We start from the raw sequence: 17,340 nt of genomic DNA, 5'->3' as shown, positions 1-17,340 counted from the left end.
CACAACTCTGACCATTTTTCTAGTTTACCTAAATCATTTGCCATTTGGCTTATCCCTCCTGGAACATCAACCCTGTTACATATCTTAGTATCATCCGCAAAAAGACACACCTTACCATCAAGACCTTCTGCAATATCACTAATACAAATATTAACGAGAATGGGTCCAAGTACAGATCCCTGAGGTACCCCACTGGTGACAAGCTCAAGCTTTGATTATACTCCATTGACTACAACCCTCTGTTGCCTGTCACTCAGCCACTGCCTTACCCATTCAACAATATTGGAATCCAAACTCAAAGATTGTAGCTTATTGATAAGCCTTCTATGTGCAACAGTGTCAAAAGCCTTACTGAAATCTAGGTAAGCAATGTCTACTGCACCACCCTGATCTATAATTTTAGTTACCCAATCAAAAAAATCAATAAGATTAGTTTGGCATGATCTCCCTGAAGTAAACCCATGTTGTCTTTGATCTTGAAATCCATGTGTTTTTAGATGTTCAACAATCCTATCCTTTAACATGGTTTCCATCACTTTCCGCACTACTGAAGTAAGGCTTACTGGCCTATAGTTGCCCGACTCCTCCCTATTACCTTTCTTGTGAATGGGCACAACATTCGCTAACTTCCAATCTTCTGGGACTACTCCTGTTAACAATGATTGGTTAAATAAATCTGTTAATGGTTTTGCTAGTACACCACTAAGCTCTTTTAATAGCTTTGGGTGTATTCCATCAGGTCCCATTGACTTATTTGTCTTTACTTTTCACAGTTAAAATAGAACCTCTTCTATATGACTCATTTATCCTTTTTCTTAACTGAGGTCCCTTTCCTTCATTTTCATCTGTAAATACCGAACAAAATTATTCATTGAGGCAGTCAGCTAGACCTTTATCCTCATCTACATACCTTCCTTCTTTTGTTTTTAATCTAACTAATCCTTGTTTTACTTTTCTTTTCTCATTTATGTATCTAAAAAAAGTTTTGTCCCCCTTTTTTACTGACTGTGCTATTTTCTCTTCTGTGTGTGATTTAGAAGCTCTTACAACTTGCTTAAGCCTCCTACTGCCTAATCGTATAGGTCAGGGGTAGGCAACCTTTTAGCAGCACTGTGCCGATATAGGATTGTGATGTCCTGTAGCGTGCCGGTCCTATTTTTTTTTTTTTAATTCAAGGTGTGTATGCTGCCGTATTCTGCTTGTGTTACTTTTACTGTAATTGCTTTGTATTGTTGTATTTGTGCGTATATGCAGGGCCTTCTTTAATAGTGACTGGACCCTGGGCAAAGCATTTGCTTAGGGCCCCCTGGACCCTGTCCCTCCTTCCCAGGCATGCAATCACGTCCTCCACCTCAACGCAGTGGCAGACCTAAAGTAGAGAGGTGCAAGAATTTTTGGGGGTCTCCCTGTTGCACGGGTGATTAAAAGGTAGATCCCCATCTGTCGTGCAACTCCAGAAATGCATTGATAGCTGGGGCTCTACCATTTACCCATGTTTGCAGGTCTGTATTTAGCACTAAACTGTTTTTGTTTGTTTGAATGTAAACGGGTTTTTGTATGGAATTTGTTTGTACGTGGTGTTGGCGTGATTGCAAGCATGTATTTGTGTAGTGTTGGTTTTTGAATGCAGGGGTGTATTTACATATAATTTTGGTGTGCAACACAGACATGTGTTTGTACGTAGTGTTGAGATTTGAATGCAGAGGTGTATTTGTGTGTAGTGTTAGTGTGTGAATGATGAGATGTATGCACATATACACACACAGAGATATATACACACTGAAATGCGCACACACACACACACAGACATGCTGACATACAAACATACAGACACACACAGATATACTGACACACACACAGACATACTGACACACAGACATGCTGACACACAAAGATATGCTGACACACATACTGACACACACAGATATGACACACATACATACAGACACACTAACACACACACACTGACAGACATATTGACACAGACATACACTTTAAAACCCACCCTCCAGTTTCCTACCTTTCCTGCTGGTGGTTGAAGGTGTTGGGAGTTGGGGTCTAGCGCTCTCTGCCAGCCCCCCTCCAATCTGCCTACTCTTCTTAACACATACATGTGTTTGTACGTAGTGTTGAGATTTGAATGCAGAGGTGTATTTGTGTTTAGTGTTAGTGTGTGAATGCTGAGATGTATGCACATATACACACACAGAGATATATACACACTTAAATGCGTGCACACACACAGACATACTGACACACACACACAGACATGCTGACATACAAACATACTGACACACACAGATATACTGACACAGACATACTGGCATACACACAGACATACTGACACACACAAAGACATACTGACACACAGACACACACAAAGACATACTGACACATGCTGACACACAAAGACATACTGACACACACACAGATATGACACACATACATACAGACACACTAACACACACACACATATTGACACAGACATACACTTTAAAACCCACCCTCCAGTTTCCTACCTTTCCTGCTGGTGGTTGAAGGTGTTGGGAGTTGGGGTCTAGCGCTCTCGGCCAGCCCCCCTCCAATCTGCTTACTCTTCTTTCCCGCGCGCTCCTCTCTTTGTGGGAGGAAGTAAAGCGCGGCCGTCACTTCCTCCCAGCCTGCTGCCGAAAAGCAAGGGGCCCGCTCGCGCTGGTAAAGCGCCTCAGCGTGCGGCGGGCCCCTGCTGACAGAAGCCCACCAGGTGGTCCTTTGTGCATGGGCCACCCGGTGGGCCTCCTTAGTGTGCAGATTACCGGCCAGAGGGTTAGAAATAGTTGAGGCCAGCAGGGCTCACGGTGCAGCTGCCCAGTTTGCCCTGCGTTAAAGATGGCCCTGCGTATATGAGCTATTATATTGTTTATGTTCATGAGTAGTTTATGGTATTGTGTATGATACATATGAATGTGGGCTGGGTATGGGGGCCGCTTGTGCAATTGTGTGTGTGTGTGTGTGGATGGATATGTCACAGTGTGTGTTTGGTAGTGTGTGGGGGCTTTTTGGGGTATTGCATGTGAGGTTGTGTGCATGTATGTGGATTGTTAGTGGTGTTTCGTTTGTGCGGATTGTGTGTATGTTTGTGTGTGGGCTGTCCGTATTATTTGTATGAGGGGAGGGTTATTCTGCATTTCTGTGTATATCTAGCAGTGTGGGTGGCTTCCCTGGGTTCCAGTGGGGGCCAGGCTGGCAAGGTACAGGTCAAGGACAGGAGCTGCAAGCTGCTCTACTACAGTGTGGATTCCTATTCACAAGTGCTCTGAGATCACTACCTCTACGTGCTGCAATGCATAAATTGAGGATTGTCCTTCACCACCTTCTCGGATTAGCAGATATCTGAAGTTTTACTGGGACTCCTGATAGGCCAGAGCCTGTTTTTCTCTAGCAGCCTTGAGTGCCGTGCAAAGGCACCTCGAGTGCCGTGCATGGCACTAGTGCCGTAGGTTGCCTACCCCTGGTATAGGTCATTCTGTCTTCCTCACTCTGTTTTTTTTTATAATTACTTAATGCTAACTTTTTGTTTTTTACTATTTTGGCCACATCTGCGGAGTACCACAGTGGTTTCTTGAATTTTTTGCTTTTACTGACTAGCCTAATGCAATTTTCTGTTGCCTTCAGTAGTGCAACTTTTAAATAATCCCATTTCTTTTGAACTCCATTTAAATTGCTCCAGTCTGATAATGACTCCTTTACACATATTCTAATTTTAGAAAAGTCTGTTTTTCTAAAGTCTAAAACTTTTGTTTTTGTGCAGTGTGACTCAGTCACTGTTCTTATATTAAACCACACTGACTGATGATCACTGGTCCTAAACTTTCACCTACAGTAATATCTGATACCAAATCTCCACTAGCCTCAGTGCCTCTCTGCACAACACCACCAGCCTCAGTGCCTCTCTGCACAACACCACCAGCCTCAGTGCCTCTCTGCACAACACCACTACCCTCAGTACCTGTCTCCATGACACCATTACACTCTGAAAGTGCAGAAAATGAATTATGTAGAGCAACAGACTGTGCAATATGCCTTTTATCCACAACTCTAAGTCTACCAGATCCTACAGTAATCCATCTGCCATTCCTAGTATGTCTCTGCGGCAGTGGCTTTGCAGCAGTTCCAGCCTGAGTTTGTTTACCAGATAATTTACAAATCTCAGACTTCAAAAATACAATCTCCTGCCGCAAGATACAGAACTGTCTACAGATTAGACAACAACCAAACCTCCAAAAAGTGGAACGCGAAACAAATGCATAGCAACTATTACACTGAACTAAGTCTGCCATTCCAATGAGGTAAATAATTTAAATCAAACGAATCTTAACTTTTTATTTATCCTCCTGAATACCTCAGATTACCTCAAGTTTATCTCCAGAATATCTCCAATCACACACACTTAGAAGCAGCACTCTCCAGAATATCTCCAACCACACACACTTAGAAGCAGCACTCTCCAGAATATCTCCAACCACACACACTTAGAAGCAACACTTAGATGAAGCAACCAAGCTATATTAGCCAAGCTAATGACAACAACCCTTATATACTCCTAAAATCACCTCCCACTAGGAATGTTTAACACCTGGGTAGGCCTCTGCTTATTTTCAAACAATAGCTAATTTAAACAGCAATCAATAGCAAGTAGCTAACTAATCCAATCAAATGCCTTATAATTACCAACAGGAAATCAAACCTTGTGCAATCAGTAACCTTTTCCTACAGATTAATCTTACCTGTAACAGTAAAAAAGCACAACTCTTAGACAGTTGAAGCTTCTGTAAAACTCTCCAGAATATCTCCAACCACACACACTTAGAAGCAACACTTAGATGAATCAACCAAGCTCTACTTTACCAGTGTTAGTTGTTTAGATTTGTAGTTCTACCATAGCTCGGGTTAACGCTAAAGTTTCTAGAGTGGCAGAGTCTGTCTGTCATTGAACTAGATAAAAGGCTGAATGTAACTATGTGTGTTCTCTCATAATTCCTTACATATGGTGCTTCTCTCGCCAGGCTCTCAGCTCGGCCAACACATCATCACGATTACTGTCTGATGTTGCTTCAGCATTATACGTGTGCTCCGATATGTATCCCGGTTGCTGGAGAGGGATGGCAGGGGTGGGCTAAGGATTAAAAATTTACAAGGTAAGAAAAATAAAGTAAGTTATTGCACCTCTCCTATTCTGACAAAAACATTATGATAGTGACAGACAATTACCTATTTCTGAAAAGGCCAAAGAGGTTGCATTTTGCTAAAATGATTGAATATTTTGAAACATATTTGAATATTTAATTTTGATACATTGATTTTTATTCATGATATATATGTTTTTTGTTGATATTTTAATATTATGAAGAAGTCATTAAAACAAAAAATATCCAAAAATATTATTCATTTGAAAAACGGATCCAAAAATACTAACTCGGAGCTGTAATTAAGGATTTGTGAAGGATTGAACTTGTCTGTATAAAGTGAGGAAGGCACTCAAAAATCAACGATGCTTTAACCTATCTGGCATAGAGGGATGTGTGAGGCAAAGACCTAGATTTAGACATTTGATTTAACCCTCTCATATCCTGCAGATAGTGAGCAACCAATTCTAGTTCCTTTACACTCAGAGATGTGATGGTATAGGGAGATGCTTTATTGTATTTCTCAATTTATAGCAGTGGGGAGAGTACGGTGTGGTTTCTGAAAATATTGCAACATTAGTTGGTGTAAGATAGCAGCATTTGTGTTGCTGTTTAGTGAGTCACATAATCTACTAATATTCTTGTGGATGTCAGTGATCCTTTATTATTGATTTTGTAATAAGTATACTATGTATTCATTAAAAAAATAATTTAAAAAATTAGCACATTATGAGATTAGGTCTCTTACCCCCAACCTTTCCTTTCGTGCCCGTAGAGCTTTGATGGGATTTCCACATATGACTCTTCCAACTCCTATTTGAACGGATACAATATTTCAGGGCAACACGAACAAAATACTGGTTGCCTAGTTTAAAAGTCTCTAAAACCCTTTAAATATGAGAAATTATTTTATTGAAAAGACAACCTTTTAATTTACTATCCCTACTCTCATCATGTTAACCTTTTAATAACAAAGGATTATTGTGGCACCTTTTATTGTACCAGTCCTGACATATTTGTTATAAAAAGTGATAATGCTGTGTAAAGCACCCCACTGTAGTGATTATGGTGCTAGGCGTAAACCTGGTGCCCTCCCAGGGTAAATAGTCAAACCATTTAAGAACAGTTTGACAACTTACCTGATGTCCACCGGGCACCTGTCACTTCCTCCTCAAGAGCCCCTTACAGGAACTTCAGCTAGCTCCACTGAGCAGGGCTGGTTTTGTTGGCTGAGGTGCAGAGCTTTCTAGCTTTAAAGGAGGTGGCAGCGCATGCCCGGTGAGCTCTAGGTAAAAGTTGTCAAACTATTCACAAAGAGTGTGATTACTTATGCTGGGAGGGTGCTAGTTGTTATGGTGCTTAGAGTATTTCTTTAAACACATTTTTAAAGCACAATTATAGAGGACCAACAAGCATCACATTGCTCGCCTGTGGCCAGAACCTGGGTAAAAAAAAACAAAAAAAAACAAGTCAGTCCTGTATTTGGAAAAAAAGTAAGGAAAGAAATGTGAGAAGTGAGCATGAAAATCTAGTTTGGAACAAGATTCACTAAAATTAAATGCCCTGTGCTGTCTCATCTAATATTTCCATTCACTGATATCACTGTATTCTGCATCTCTCCTCCAGGGACTAACTGTGTTTTGAAATCCATTAACCAATATGGATACCTTATTGGGGAGGGATTGTTGCTTGTATCAGACACAAATCTCCATTAAATCAACTTTGTGAGTCACTCCTGAGTGTCTGGACCTCAGGAGTTTTGCTAAATCACTTAAATGTAATTGGTCATCACAGTTTACTAAGCAATCTGCAAAAAGCAAAGCGGGGATGGGATCCAACATTTAACAAAGGTTTATTTCCAACAAGTGTGGAAAAAAACAGTTTTTTAAGCCAGGTCTATCTGGATACGCGTCTCTAATTGCTCAAGCAGAGCACCATCATGTACCACGTTGAAATCATGATGTGATGATTACCCAAGGCAACAAGTTACCATTCTACAAATCCAAAATACATTTTGATTTAAATTTTGATGTTTAAAAAGGAAATCTGGAGAGATAAAAATGTAATGGGTGTATCTTTATGTACATGTAACAACAGAAACTAAGAAAATCTCTACATGGGAGATAAACTGAAGGGAAAAGGAGAATAAGACAAGAAAATATACATTACCATGTGTTAGGTCACTAGCTTCGTCCTCCACTGTACTGTCCTTGATGGGCTCACTAAATGGACTGCCTCCTGCTCTTTGGTGGCTGGTGACCGGCCTGCCGGAACTAGTTGGTCTTGGTGCGGAGTATGGCCTTCTGTGAATGGCAGGTTGTGCGGTGCTGGGTCTAACATTTAACTGTGCTGTGTTGGGTCTAATGCTTGTCTTCCTCGAGGAAATATCATGTCCTTAAAAATACAAGAGAAGATAAACAATAACTGAATGATGTGATTATACGGGGACATTCTAAAATTCTCTGTTTTTTTGTGGCCAGTAATGTAATGATACAACCAGATCCAATGAGCTTAATTGACACAATGATAGGAACAGAAATCATAGAAAAACAATGACATGGTTATCTACTAAACTAGAAAATATGTGGAATTGAAAAGGGAATTGCAAAATTTGAGTTTGAGAACCTTTGAAATCCCCAAAATTCATGGTTTAACAAATAACTCTGTCAGTGTCCGTACCAGAAAGTAAAAGTGATGGGTGAGTCAATACAGCATTGTATTGCAATGGGCATTAGTTAACGTGTCCAGTACCACTTGCCAAAGCCAAACTAGGTTAATACAAACCTTCATCATTTGCTAAGGTAATTTAGTTGTTTTTCAGTTTTCTGAAATAGAGACAAAGAAGCCAAATGCAGACAAAAACAGTAAAGCAAGAAGCACAACGTTGATAGCAAGGTATGTTCTATAAGATGGGGTTGGTCCAGCAAGGAAAGGCAAAAATAAGATGTGAGACAATATTATTTACATATTAGGATTGAATACATATAGATAAATAGCATTTCACAACATATATAGTGAAGCTGGCTTAAAGGGACACTCCACTGCCCAAATACAAAATAAATAATTAAAAATCACTTTTGTAGGCATACTCTAGATGAATACATGCATGCATTTAATTGTGCTTTTTTTTTATAATGGGTATATCCAGGGGCGGGCTGGGCCGGGGGGCAGGGAGGCAATTGCCCCCCAGGCCGCCCGAAATTCCTTTAGGACCGGCCGCGGCGGGCCGGCCCTTTAAATGCTGCAGCCGCCGAGCGCTCTGTAAAGAGCGCTCAGACGGCTGCAGCAGCATCTTGTCCCTCCCTCCCCTCCCCTGTAGGTGGCCGAGCTGCACTCCGTCCGCGGTCCCGGCCGGAGTGATAGGAAGGTGCACACTGAGTGTGCACTTCCTGTCAGTCCGGCCGGGTACAGGAAACAGAAACTCCTGTTCCGCGCGGAACAGGAGTTTCTGTTTCCTGTACCCGGCCGGACTGACAGGAAGGTGCACACTGAGAAGAAGGGGGGAGGGGGTAAGAAGAAGGGGGGGAGGGGGTAAGAAGAAGGGGGGGGGGAGGGGGTAAGAAGAAGGGGGGGGGTAAGAAGAAGGGGGGGGTAAGAAGAAGGGGGGGGAGTAAGAAGAGGGGAGGGGGGGGAAGTAAGAAGAGGGGAGGGGGGGGGAAGTAAGAAGAGGGGAGGGGGGGGAGTAAGAAGAGGGGAGGGGGGGGAAGTAAGAAGAGGGGAGGGGGGGGAAGTAAGAAGAGGGGAGGGGGGGGGAAGTAAGAAGAGGGGAGGGGGGGGAAGTAAGAAGAGGGGAGGGGGGGGAGTAAGAAGAGGGGAGGGGGGGGAAGTAAGAAGAGGGGAGGGGGGGGAAGTAAGAAGAGGGGAGGGGGGGAGTAAGAAGAGGGGGGAGTAAGAAGAGGGGAGGGGGGGGAGTAAGAAGAGGGGAGGGGGGGAGTAAGAAGAGGGGAGGGGGGGGAAGTAAGAAGAGGGGAGGGGGGGGAAGTAAGAAGAGGGGAGGGGGGGGAAGTAAGAAGAGGGGAGGGGGGGAAGTAAGAAGAGGGGAGGGGGGGAAGTAAGAAGAGGGGAGGGGGGAAGTAAGAAGAGGGGAGGGGGGGGAAGTAAGAAGAGGGGAGGGGGGAAGTAAGAAGAGGGGAGGGGGGGGAAGTAAGAAGAGGGGAGGGGGGGGAAGTAAGAAGAGGGGAGGGGGGGAAGTAAGAAGAGGGGAGGGGGGAAGTAAGAAGAGGGGAGGAGGGGAAGTAAGAAGAGGGGAGGGGGGGAAGTAAGAAGAGGGGAGGGGAGGGGGAGAGTAAGAAGAGGGGAGGGGGGGGAAGTAAGAAGAGGGGAGGGGGGGGAAGTAAGAAGAGGGGAGGGGGGGAAGTAAGAAGAGGGGAGGGGGGGGAAGTAAGAAGAGGGGAGGGGGGAAGTAAGAAGAGGGGAGGGGGGAAGTAAGAAGAGGGGAGGGGGGAAGTAAGAAGAGGGGAGGGGGGGAAGTAAGAAGAGGGGAGGGGGGGAAGTAAGAAGAGGGGAGGGGAGGGGGAGAGTAAGAAGAGGGGAGGGGAGGGGGGAGAGAGTAAGAAGAGGGGAGGGGAGGGGGAGAGTAAGAAGAGGGGAGGGGGGAGGGTAAGAAGAGGGGAGGGGAGGGGGGGGAGAGTAAGAAGAGGGGAGGGGGGGGAGAGTAAGAAGAGGGGGGGGAAGTAAGAAGAGGGGAGGGGGGAGAGTAAGAAGAGGGGAGGGGGGGTAGAGGAAGAGGGGAGGGGGGGTAGAGGAAGAGGGGAGGGGGGGTAGAGGAAGAGGGGAGGGGGGAGAGTAAGAAGAGGGGAGGGGGGAGAGTAAGAAGAGGGAAGGGGGGAGAGTAAGAAGAGGGAAGGGGGAAGGGGGAGAGTTATAAGAGGGGAGGGGGGGGGAGTAAGAAGAGGGGGGAGTAAGAGGGGAGGGGGGAGTAAGAAGAGGGAAGAGAGGGAGTAAGAAGAGGGGAGGGGGATAATAAGAGGGGGGTAAGAAGAAGAAGGGGGGAGTAAGAACAAGAGTGGGGAGTAATTAGAAGAAGGGGGTAAGAAGAAGAGGGGGGTAAGAAGAAGAAGGGGGAGTAAGAAGAAGAGGGGGGAGTAAGAAGAAGAAGAAGGGGGGTAAGAAGAAGAATGGGGTAAGAAGAAGAAGGAGGGGGCTAAGAAGAAGAATGGGGTAAGAAGAAGAAGGAAGGGGCAAGAAGAAGAAGAAGGAGGGGTAAGAAGAAGAAGAGGGGGTAAGAAGAAGTAGGAGGGTTAAGAAGAAGAAGGGGGAGTAATATGAAGAAGGGGGTAAGAAGATCAAGGGGGGGAGTAAGAAGAACACAGGGAGGAGGGGGGTAAGAAGAACACAGGGGGGGTGAGAACACACAGAGGGAGGAGTGAGAAGAACAGGGAGGGTGGAGGGGGGATGAGAAGAGTACAGGGAGGGTGGGTGAGTGTGAGAAGAGACCGCTAGGGGAGGGTGGGGGAGAGGAGAGACCACTAAGGGGCAGGGGAGAGCTCTAAGGGACAGCTCTATAGGACAGGGGGCAAGACAGGGAGCTCTTTAACACTACGTGCACACACACACACACACACACACAATGCATCCCTATACATACACAGAAACACACAATGCATCCCTATACATACACAGACACACACAATGCTTCCCTTACACACAGAGAAACACACAATGCATCCATTACACACACACACAATGCAACCCTTACACACAAAGACAATGCATCATTTGCCCACATACACAGAAACATACAATGCAAACCCTTACACACACATGCAAACACACACACTGTTTTTCTCACATACACACAGAAACACAATGCATCTCTTACACTCAATGCACACACATACAGACACACACCTTGCATCCCTTATGCATACAAACACAGATTCACATAATGGATCCCTCACACATAACCAGAAACACATAATACATCCCTTATACACAAATACACACTGCTTCCACTACACACAAACACACTGCATCACCTGCACAAACTGGTATCCCTATACACTACATACCATAAGCACACATAACACATCCCCTACACACTCCACTCCCTGTGAGCGAGCTCATGGGTGGGTGGAACATATAAGTGGACTTATGAGTGGGCCTTATGGGCATACTCACCGTCAGGCACTGGGGCCCAGACCTTGAGCTGTGTAAGAGGCCCCCCAAAAATGGAGCTGCTTCCAATTCTCCCAGAACGTTGAATTTTGTGACCACAGTTGCAAACAGCCTCCAGAGGTCCTGTTCTACACCAGACCAGTGGAGCCAAACTGCAGCCCATCATCATCCTCATCTAATTGTAAGTAGGCAATCTAGTATATTATTAGTGACACTAATCTATAATTTACCTCACATTAAAGGGACACTATAGCTTAATGAAGTGGTTCTGGTGTCTATAGCTGGTCCCTGCAGGCTTTTTAATGTAAACACACACTGTGTGCAGCACTGGCGTTAGTTCATATGGCAGATCATATGGGTGGGGCATTGTGATGTCACATGGGGGGGGGGGGGGGCGGCAAATTTATATTTTGTCTAGGGCGGCAAAAATCATTGCACCGGCTCTGATCCTGGGCAGGTGCACCAGTCTACTGGTGACCCACAGGAGGGGAGTGCACTGATTGCACTGCACTCTCCTCCTGCCCAGACCCGTCTTGACCGCAGTGCAAGTGCCCTCTGCCCCTAATTTACAGTGGCTCACACTCACAACAAGCAGTGCCTGGAGCCCTTTGCAGAGACGGAAACAAAGAGGTTCTGCGGCAGCTGGCCGTCCTGCAAGCATTACATTAAACAGCTGTTCCCCATGCAGCCACAGGTGGCGTTGTGCTGGGAGACTGTGATTACTCTTCACTTCCTCCCAGCCTACAGAGCAGCGCATGGGGGAGAGAGGAGGAGGCATGATTTAATCTTGAATAAATCCTCTAAGCAAACCTTTATAAATTTGGGGGGATCAGCTCTGTTTCCACAGTTTATTGGTGTTTACTCTCATCTCTGTATTAATATTGAGGGATGTCTAAGTAGTAACATCAGTGTGTGTCAGCAGGGCCAGCCGTTGGGGTGGGCAAGCTGTGCGGTCACGCAGGGTGCCATGACAACAGAGGCGCCCGGCGGCCAACACAGCTCACAAGTTGGGTACACCAGCATATTTAATTTAAACGATTCGCTGGTGGTCCACTGGTGCGCACCAGCAGTAGGTGCAGTCAGATCATATCCTCTCCCTCGTGGTTCCGGCGCTCAGTTAGTGAGTCAGAGCACAGGCTCAGAGATTCTGACAACATTGAAAGTCAGAGCCGTGAAGGAGCGGGTATGGCATAGAGCTACTGATTAGCATAACATCAATATCCGTTATAAAACCAGAAAAAGGTGGGCATGGATGGTGAACTGATTTGGTGGCGCAATGGGCCACTTGACTGGTTTTGCCCCCCAGGCCTAAGGCTGCCAGCCCTCCCCTGGGTATATCTAAAAACAGCTTGCAATGGCTGCAGCTCTCTTGTATGTAGCCTTTGCAAGTCCTACGCTTCTAAATCCACCCACATGTTCTGTGGCTGTCCAATCACGGACTTCCCAATGCAGCTCAATGAGAAGTCTTTGCAAGGCAGGTGCTCTGAGCACTATTGAAATCTGCACTTTTTGCCAAATAATAAATAAAAGAGGACCTTCTCTTCACACAAAATGCTTTTCAGCAAGGTAAAGTGCTTTAGGGGTCTTGAGTGTCCCTTTACGTTAAAATAAACTTATTTTTTCATCTTTCAAAATGATTTTCTTAAGTCCATAACATCCAACATCTACCGAATTTTACAGCTAAACTAATTGCTCTGTGTTGTGTCCAATGAAATGCTTTCTAGAAAAGCATTGGGGACACAGTAAGCCCATTTACGAGGTATAAAACATACATAAAAATAGATACTGTGGCGGACTGCCTGGCACCCATACTGGGTACCTCCGCCAATCACGCTTCCTAGTGCTCACTGAGTACCATAAGCACGGACATTATAACCACTGTAGCCCCCTTATCCGCCGCAGATTGGCTGGGGTCTCACCGTCCCTTCCCACGCTGGACCAAACACCTGGATCCAGCTCCCAGTGGGAAGACCTCTCCTCCAAGAGAGTATCGCTGTATAGCAAGTAAAAGAGCAAGTGATATAGCAGTATAGCTGTTCCCCCTACACATGATCCAAGGCTTAATGCTGGGAGTCATCTGGTTTATTGGAGGCCACACACGGCCTTTTATGCAAAAGCCGCAGGGAAATCCTGGTCTTGAATAAAGTCCGGCAAGGACTGAAACTTCAACACTTCTTTATATTACTTGATGCTTGAATAAACAGCACGATTAGAAATATTATTGAGTCCTGTGAGTGCACTTCAACAAGAACTTATATATACTTAAGGTCGGAGTTTGCACCGAGGCATTAAAGGACCACTCTAGTGCCAGGAAAACATACTCGTTTTCCTGGCACTAGAGTGCCCTAAGGGTGCCCCCACCCTCAGGGACCCCCTCCCGCCCGGCTCTGGAAAGGGGAAAGTGTTTAAAACGTACCTTTTTCCAGCGGTGGGCGGAGAGCTCTCCTCCTCCGATCCTCCTCCCCGTCGGCTGAATGCGCACGCGCGGCAAGAGCTGCGCGCGCATTCAGCCGGTCACATAGGAAAGCATTCCTATGGACGCTTGCGTGCTCTCACTGTGATTTTCACAGTGAGAATCACTCAAGCGCCTCTAGCGGCTGTCAGTGAGACAGCCACTAGAGGAAATAGGGGAAGGCTTAACCCATTCACAAACATAGCAGTTTCTCTGAAACTGCTATGTTTATGAAAAAATGGGTTAACCCTAGAAGGACCTGGCACCCAGACCACTTAATTAAGCTGAAGTGGTCTGGGTGCCTAGAGTGGTCCTTTAACAAGACCGGAAGCAGTGAGTGCGGGACACGTGGAAAGTTACATATATATTATTTAAAAACACACACACACACTACATAGCACAATGACTTATGGGGCTGGCATAATTCTTTTCCATGGCTGCTTTGTAACCCCAGTCCGGCCCTGTCTTAGATTCTTGTTTATTCCTGAAGCTTTGAGAGAACTTTAAACTCACACAGAAACAGGCTGTACTATTTGCTGGCACTAGCATACAATTGAAATGGCAGTTTATAACTTCGAAATTAAACACACTCTATACGAAGATAGACAAAACATTTTTTTTAAGAGGTCTGTAGTAAAGATATATAAGTTACAGCTGGGGTGGTGTGGTTTGGAGTGGAGAAATAAAGTGATTAAACGCAAAGGCATGACCTATGCCCCAAAACCACTTCATTAAGCTGAAGTGGTTTTGGTGCTCAGAGTGCCTTTTAAACCAGAATAGATTTCCTCATATTGATCACCTGATCCCGTGTCACTAGGACTTGCAAAATTCTCTTTAATGCCATCCTTCACCATCTGCCAATCATAATTGGGGGTCATAGGGGAGACTGGCTTAAGTTGGTCAATTGGAACATCATCCAGAATTTGTAAATGGGGAATTATATTCTTAACCACCTTTCGATAATTATAATCTTGAACCTAAGAAGGTTAGTACAGAGAGAAAAAAAATATGATAAATTGGTTAGTGTGCATTCCTTGTTTACTTTATTGTTATTATTATTATTATTGACTTTTATATAGTGCCAACTAATTCTTTACACTATTATTAAGGTGAATTTAACAATAAATGAGACAAAATTATTACAAATTTCTACAGAAGCAATAGGTTGATGAGAACCCTGCTCAGACAAGCTTACAATCTAGAGACTTGTACTGTTACTGTACAATGTACAATGTTTGTCTTTTCTAATCAAGTACATGAGTAACATATTTTGTGCCCAAAATGCTCTAATACAAATTTTAGCAATAAAACATTCCATAGGTATTCAATTAACCATTGTGAACATGAACTACAAACAATAATATAATTATACAGATGCAAAAATTCGATCTGAAACATGGTTAAGTTTCCAAGTGGCCAGGTAGCCCTATGTGAGTTGTCTTAGTTTAGTACTGAATACAAATAAATTTGTGCCTTAAACAGAATTGTTTGTTCTTTTCTTGCTTTCCTGCCAAAGCTATATAATTCACTGTAGGTGTTAAATCAAACCCTGGAGTGTTATGTTGTTCATAGTGCGTGCAGTAAGAGAGCAGAAGAAGACAGGTTTGCATTGCAGAAGTCAAGAGACTTTCTCTGCTTGACTACCAGGGACTGAGCTATCAAGACCTTGCCTTATTGGACGCAAAAAGGAAGTGATTATTATATTATTTCTGAAATAAAGGAAGTAAGGAGAGAGACTTGCAGCAACAGAGGTCTACAAAGTAGTTCTTACGTGGGTAACCATAAAATGCATTGTCGCACTCGCACACCACAACCACGTGCCTCTGTCTCCAATCAACATTGAGAAATTTGATATTCTAAGAAATAATGTGCATCTTGACACAATGCTTCACATACAGGCCTTGAAGACAGCAGCTATTCATATTCTTTCCATCTGCTGGCATATAAGAATTTGACCCTTTCAAGATTCAGATGTGTTTTGTGGGGGATGGGCATTGGAGCGCCCTGTGTATGAAATCACTAGAATGAATGACTTCACCCAGGATGAAATCAGATCATTGGGCTGAGCCAGACAGTCACAGAGACAAGGATGGTAACCTTGTTATATTGCTTTATGAGAACAGAGATAGCACACCATTGGGAGTCTGGATACCTTACTCAGCAAGGACATAATTACACACTATACAATAAGCAGGATGCTGCTTAAGGCTCAGGAGACTGCTTGTCTAACCTGTTTTGATGCCAGAATGTGCTGCAAACATAGCCCTGATACATTGTTGGCACATTGTATCAATGGAGTCAAAATAAATCTATTCAGTGACACTAAACGGTTAAAACAATTAACCTGCCACAATGAAGAACTGTGAAAAGCCATACACAGGGAGAGAAGGAGCCCATAGCAAATCAGAAAGAACTCACCTCTGTAACTTCTGAGTTAGGCCGGACACAGATGGGGTTACCCTCCAGGGTGAGGGTAGTGAGGTTTGTGCACAGGGCTAGGTACTGCAGCTCCCTAATATGATCCAGGTTGTTTCCTTCCAAATCTAGGATCTCCAGATGCTCTAGCATGCTAACCTGGCTCAGGTCATTCAAGTTGTTGAAGGCTAAGTAGAGCTCCTATAAAGTCAAGAAGACAGATCAAGCAACAGACATAACTTCAAATCACATACACATATCCATGTCTGTGGGGGTAGCACACAGCTACATAATATTTGCAGGTTTTTACTTTTTCAATCTCTCCATGTCCCTGCTCTTGTGATGTTTATGCATTATTTCCATGTTGCCAATGATTACAGACAACAAATTGAATAGGAAGGATTCGAGTATGCAAAGCCTGCTGGTATCATCCAATGTTAGAATAGCCCACTGGGACAAATGTCATTGGGTTGCTCACTCCTGGGGCTGTTCTGGCCATTGTTGTGAGGTCCTCCTGTGTGTCTTAAAGGGACACACATAAAGCACCTCAGTAACATAATCACTTAATCACTAAAGTTCAACCCCCTGGTACTCTCTAAAACCGTTTTGGAGTGGATAGATAAGGACCAGGCTCTCAAAGGTGCACAGAGACTGCCCTTTCCCAGCCATAAATTGCTTTAAGAAAACCAGGAACCACACTTTTCTATGCCCCAACCACAAGCTGCAAACTGAACTGAGGTAGGTATAACCGGCATAGGCATGTAATACAACACACCTGGTCCAGGCACTCAGGGGTTACTCACAAAGTAGTTTTAATGGAGTGTTGTTAATAATACAAGCAGCAATGTATGGACTGCTAACCAAGGCCTTTCTAAAGCTTGGTGATTTATTCACTAAACAGCAAATCGTAGTGCACTGGAACCAAACTGCAAAATTTAGACTAAAATACATGAGTTATAGCTTGACTACCTTAGATGAAATGTGTCAATTATTTTATTTCAATACACAACATGTTTTTATTTACAGAATAATCCCATTAAGGTTAACTCTAGACCCCTAATGCACTTTATGTTACTGAGGTGCTTTATGTGTGAAGATTGTGTCCTATTTTTTTCATTTTCAATACATATTGGCACTTTTATAAATTAACCTTGTTACACCCCCATAACTGTCAAACAGATAACAGGCCCT

The 17,340-nt window shown here is 44.2% G+C and overlaps 1 protein-coding gene across 1 annotated transcript in view; it reads right to left on the bottom strand.

Annotated features, from left to right (window-relative positions):
* LRRC56 (leucine rich repeat containing 56) overlaps nucleotides 1-17,340 on the bottom strand; it is a 48,953-nt gene that overhangs the window by 8,808 nt on the left and 22,805 nt on the right. The window contains exons 7-11 of the mRNA XM_063437648.1: nucleotides 16,153-16,350; nucleotides 14,534-14,711; nucleotides 7,335-7,559; nucleotides 5,914-5,978; nucleotides 5,025-5,155 (exon numbers count right to left, since the gene is read on the bottom strand). Coding sequence (XP_063293718.1) covers nucleotides 5,025-5,155; nucleotides 5,914-5,978; nucleotides 7,335-7,559; nucleotides 14,534-14,711; nucleotides 16,153-16,350 — 797 coding nt within the window. The remainder of the gene's footprint in view (nucleotides 1-5,024; nucleotides 5,156-5,913; nucleotides 5,979-7,334; nucleotides 7,560-14,533; nucleotides 14,712-16,152; nucleotides 16,351-17,340) is intronic.

The sequence above is a fragment of the Pelobates fuscus genome, chromosome 12 (assembly GCF_036172605.1).
Source record: "Pelobates fuscus isolate aPelFus1 chromosome 12, aPelFus1.pri, whole genome shotgun sequence".
NCBI lineage: Eukaryota > Metazoa > Chordata > Amphibia > Anura > Pelobatidae > Pelobates > Pelobates fuscus.
Note: the sequence above shows the minus strand (reverse complement) of the source record. Positions and strands in the feature narration are given on the sequence as shown.